The sequence below is a fragment of the Fukomys damarensis genome, unplaced genomic scaffold, assembly GCF_012274545.1.
Source record: "Fukomys damarensis isolate Sample0158 unplaced genomic scaffold, DMR_v1.0_HiC HiC_scaffold_23, whole genome shotgun sequence".
NCBI classification, from domain to species: Eukaryota; Metazoa; Chordata; class Mammalia; order Rodentia; family Bathyergidae; genus Fukomys; species Fukomys damarensis.
This window is the reverse complement of record NW_022900935.1, coordinates 14944493-14949831: the sequence shown is the minus strand read 5'-3', so window position 1 is coordinate 14949831 and position 5339 is coordinate 14944493. Positions and strand designations below refer to the sequence as shown.

The 5339-nt window shown below is 39.9% G+C and overlaps 1 protein-coding gene across 7 annotated transcripts in view; it reads left to right on the top strand.

The window, feature by feature from the left end:
- Positions 1-4971, top strand: part of S100pbp (S100P binding protein) — a 36937-nt gene extending 31966 nt beyond the window's left edge. For 6 of the 7 annotated variants that reach the window (XM_010621527.2, XM_010621526.1, XM_010621523.2 and 3 more), the window contains 2 exons: positions 1914-1974; positions 4640-4971. In XM_010621527.2, the coding sequence (XP_010619829.1) occupies positions 1914-1974; positions 4640-4781 (203 nt within the window). In that variant the 3' untranslated portion in view covers positions 4782-4971. The remainder of the gene's footprint in view (positions 1-1913; positions 1975-4639) is intronic. The other variant, XM_033767773.1, reaches the window with a different exon arrangement.
- The last annotated feature ends 368 nt before the right edge of the window (positions 4972-5339 follow it).

Sequence of the window (5339 nt, the reverse complement as noted above, 5' to 3'; positions counted from 1 at the left end):
TTTTTTTTTTTGAGACAGGGTCTCACTATGTAACTGAGACTGACCTGGAACTCACTATGTAGCCCAGACTAGTCTCGAACTCACAGTGATCCTTTTGCCTCAGCCTCCCAAGTACTGGGATTAAAGGCGTGCACCACCACGCCCAGCTCACTATTGCAATTTTTGCTGCTTGTACGGTAGTCTTATGTTCTGTTATACATTACAGTGCTGCCTATAAGAGTTATGCAAATAAAAGCAAAGTCATTAAGTTGGAGTTTCCTTTGACCATTTCTTTGTTCTAAATATTGTAATGTGCATAATATGTACTATTCCTCATTTAGCAATCAATTCATTTAATGACCTTGTCACAGGAATATAGCTTGGTTGTTAAACAGGGATGTCTGTAGTGTTTGTTCTGCTTCTGTGGGGTTTTAGACTAAGTCTCAGCCCTTGCAAAATTAGCATTATCACATGGTGGCAAGAGAATGGTATCACAAAAGAGCTAGTTGATTTATGGGTTACTAAGTATTTAAGGCAAGTTCATTTCCCTAAACTAGTTTCCTGTCTCTGAAATGTCAAAAACACCTATATGCAAAACATAAACAACAACAAAAATCTATTTTCAAGCCAGGCGTAGTGGCGCATGCCTTTAATCCCAGCACTCGGGAGGCTGAGGCAGGAGGATCACTGTGAGTTCGAGACCAGCCTGGGCTACACAATGAGTTATAGAGCAGTCTGAACTACATAGTGAGACCCTGTCTCAAAAAAAAAAAACTGTCTGCAAGTAAACTACTTTTATAATTAAATAAAATAAGCTGGGTGTGGTGGCACGTGCCTGTAATCCCAGTACTCAGGAGGCTGAGGCAAGAGGATCAATGTGAGTTCCAGGCCAGCCTGGGCTATAGTGAGTTCAAGGTCTGCCTTAATTACAGAGTGAGACCCTGTCTCACCCCCCCCACAGAAGATAACATTTGAAGTGCCTAGTACAGTAGTGGCAAACCTGTGGCACATGTGCTGCAGTGGGCATACAGAGCCCTCTCTGTCAGTATGAAGTCAAGTTGCCCCAGCAGCTGAGCATTGAATAAGTTGGGTTTTTTAGCTAAAACTTCAGTATTCAGGTTTAATTACAATGTGGGCACCTTGTGATCAATAAGTGGGTTTTGGGTTGCAGTTTGGGCACTTAGTTTCTAAAAGGTTCACCATCACTGGCCTAGGGATTTGCTGCCAGGCACCCAGGTATTTGAGAAGTAACCTCTAGCAGTTTTTCTTGTTAGCAAAGAGCAGCTACCACTGTTCCAAACTCATCTTGTTTCTTGAATCTTTGGCCTTTGGCCTTTGGCCTTTGCCCAACCTCATACTCCTCTTTTACATTGCTAACTTCTATATATCCTTTAGATCTCTTCTTATAGTTTACTTCCCTTAGAGGGGCTTTTACTAATCCCTTAACCCCACTCTCAACAACAGCCTCTATTTCTCCTACCACTGTACTTATCACAGTTATGGAATCACATGTCTCCTTGTGGGGGGCAAGTACAGTGTCTTGTTTACTACCATATTCCTATGGACCAGTACATTTCTTCTCCCACTGTGGGCGCTTTTTTTTTTTTTTTTTTTTTTTTTTGGTACTGGGGATCAAACTCAGGTCCTTGAGCTTGTGAGGCAGGCAGCGGAACCACTGAGCCAAATCCCCAGCCCTTGGAGCTAATAAATGTTGAATGAATGAGTAATGGCTGCCATTATTACTTCAACATCATCATCTAAGAGCAGTTGCCCTACTCTGGCTTATAGTTTTTGTACTGACTGCTTATGATAATTATATAAGTAAATATTAGTGGGACCAATGCCTGTTTTTCTTTCCCAGAAAGCAATACTCTGACATAGACTAGGAGAGTTCTTGTATGTTCTTTCTAACCACTGATTCCTCTGTATCACAGGTCCCTCGGGGGAGCTGTATACTTTGATGGATCGGCAGCATCCTTCAGATCTCACCATGCGGTGAGTGGGTGATTAGGAGAAGTGTAGAATTTGGTTACAGGGGGAATGTGGGAGTGGTGGGCTTGTAATTGTTTAATTATAGAGGTGGAAAAAGAAACATTGCAGTAGAATGGATTAAGAACTAGACTGAAGTTCAGGAAGCCTGGGTTCTAATATTACTTTGGCAATGTTTAACTAGCTGTATGATTTTGATCAAGTTACCCCACTTCTCTCTAGTCAAATGAGGATGTTAAACTAATTAATGTCAAAGCATCTTTCTGGTTCAAAGATCTGGATTCTTGATGGAGTATAACTTTACAGATTGATTCATTTAACTGAAAACCTTGGAGTCATCTTTGACTCTTTTCTCTCATCCCATATTTAGTCTATCAGCAAATTCAGTAGGCTGTACATATATATCCAAAACCTAACCATTTATCATTTCACTTGAATTATTTCAGATGTTCTCCCTGCTTCTGTCCTTGCCTGTCTGTTCTCAGCTCAGCAACCAGAACTATTTTTTTAAAGCATACTAGATTCTCTTCTTTGCTTGATGTGTTCCAGGGGCTTTACATCTTGTCTTCCCATCCTCACAGTCACCTATAGAGGAATGTGTGCTTTGGCATAGGCTTACCAACTTCATCTACTACTATTCTTCCTGTTGTTTATTCTGTCGCAGTTACACTGGTTTCCTTGCTGTTTTTAAGCACATCAAACATATTCTGCCTTCAGGGTCCTTACACTAATGTTTCCTCTATAGTTGTCAAAATCATAGCAGTTCTCAGGAAAGCAGTGTAGGGTTGGCTCAGTGCTAGAGTACTTGTCTGACATGCACAAGGCGCCCTGGGTTTAATCCGTGGCACTGGGTGGTGTTGTTGGGGTATATGGTGGTGGTAGTTATAGTATAATTACTATTAAGTAAATTTTGAAGTTGGATGTAGATTCACATCCAGGACTTTCTCCTTACCCTACTGTATGACCTGGACAATTTAACCTGAGGCTTAGTTTTGTATTCAGAGTCAATGAGAGTACTTTCCTAGTGGGATTTTACTAGCATTAAGTGAGATGAGGTTTAAAGAATTGAGCAATCCTGAGAGGCCAAGGCAGAAGGATCATAAGTTCCAGCCCAGCCTGAATGACTAAGCAAGATCTTGCCTCAAAATAAAAAAGGGCTTGGGGCCAGGGATTTAGCTCAGTGGTTCCACTGCCTGCCTCGCAAGCACAAGGACCTGAGTTTGATCCCCGGTACCAAAATAAATAAACAAACAAATAATAAAAAAGGGCTTGGGATATAGCTTGATGTAAAGGCCCCGGGTTCAATCCCCAGAACCCCCCTCATCCCCTCAAAAAGAGAAAATTCAGCAAATATTTGTATATAGCAATGGATAAATGTCAGGTAACTGTTACAGTTATTTTCATCTATTCCTCATAACCAAATATGAAGATATCTAAAAATGCAGATATTCAGGTCTTGAATCCAGGGATCCTGAGTTGTTAAGTCTGGGGGAAGGAAGGAGCCAAGATTCCATGTTTTTAAGAAGCTTCCTAGGTAGTTATTTGGAACAGTTTTATAATTGAGAATGGAATCAAATGATCTCAGGTCTTGCTTAGAAACCTGGCCCAGCACATGACTTACGGAGACTTTCAAGAAACCTTACTTTAGAGCCAGGGATATAGCTCAGTGGCGCCACACCTGCCTGGCAAGTGCAAGGTCCTGAGTTTTCCCAGTACTGGGGGAAAAAAAACAACAAAAAAAACTTTACTGTAAGTTTGTGCTATTAACTATTCAGTCTCAAAACTTGTGATGTGATAGTCACATGATGACTTACCTTTTCTGGGAGTTTTATTCTAATTTTAACTGCTATGTCCTGAGCAACCTTTGGACTGTGTGACATTGAGATCCTATTCGAATATAGGTCTGATAAAAGCAATAAAGTACAGATGTTGCCCTAAATACTTCTGAATGGAGAATATTTTTTTAGACATTATTTTATATTAGTTTTCTTTAGAACATTGTGTATGTAGCACATATCACCATAATACCTATGTGGGTACTGGTAGCTTTGAGAATTGGAAGTAATACTTACAATGTGCTTTTTATATAATTAAAACAATATGAAATTTCTAAAATTATGGGAGTCAAAACATAAAATATCCAGTGCTGTGAGAGGCTGAGGCAGGAAGGTCACAAGTTGGAGCTCAACCTGGGCAACTTAGTGACATAACAAGACCCTGTCTCAAAATAAAAAATAAGATGAGGCTGGGATGTAGGTCAGTGTGAAGGCCCTGGATTCAGTCTCCAGTACAAAAATATATATGTGTAAATATATATGAATGATTGATACATGATTTTTTTTTTCTTTTGCTGTATAGTTCAGGCTGGCCTTAAACTATGTAGCCGAGGCTGACCTCCAGCTCACCAAAATTCTCCTGTGTCAGCCTCTCAAGTGCTAGATTACAGGTGTGAGCCACCATGCCCACCTAGCCTTATATTCTTAAAATTGTGCTGAGGGGGCCGGGGATTTAGCTCAGTGGTGCCATGCCTGCCTCCCAAGTGCAATGTCCTGAGTTCAATCAGCAGTACCAGGAAAAAAAATTGTTGTGCTGAATTTTTTATACATATAAAAGTGTGTCATATACATTCCAATTGAAATATCCTTTCTGTTTTTATTTTCTCTCTTGATAGAAATTACGCCCGGTTTCGACAGAAACCTCTGCAGAGATACAGCCTGACTCAGTGGGTTGAGAGGAACAAGCGCAGCCACCATCGGTTTCAGCGTCTTTCAGATTTCTCATGTAGTCCATTTGTCTCCTCTCATCAGCAATGAGGATGCCTCTCTAGCATTCTGTTCAGAATAGTATCTCATTTTTTTATGCTGTTTTGTTCTTTGTATATTTTGAGTTTTATTTTTCACAAGATTTTATTTAAAGAACTTGACTCCTTTTGGAAATGTCTATTACTGGATTGAAATATTTTAGTATGAAGACCCACCTGATTTTGTGTGTCTGTCTATGTGTATTTAAACAGTGTTAAAGTTGATATCTTTTTTTTTTTTCATTTAAAGGTGACTATCCCCTTGAAAGCCAGCATGAAGCCAAAACACAGGCTCAAGCAAAACACCCACATCTGTGCAGAAGTGAAGTCTACTTCTAGTGCCCAGAAGAAATCATCTTTAAAAAAGAAAGAAAGAAATCTTTCGATTTTTTTGTAAAGAAGAGATTCCTTTCCAGGCTATGAGCTAGTATTAATTATTGTGATGAATTGTGAGTGGCTTAGATAAGCTCAAAAATTAAAAAAAAATAGCTGTATTTCAAAATAAGTAGAGTCCTGGGCATTGTTTTGGATTTGAGAATATCCTTTGTGGAGAGCAGTCCCTAGGCCCGCT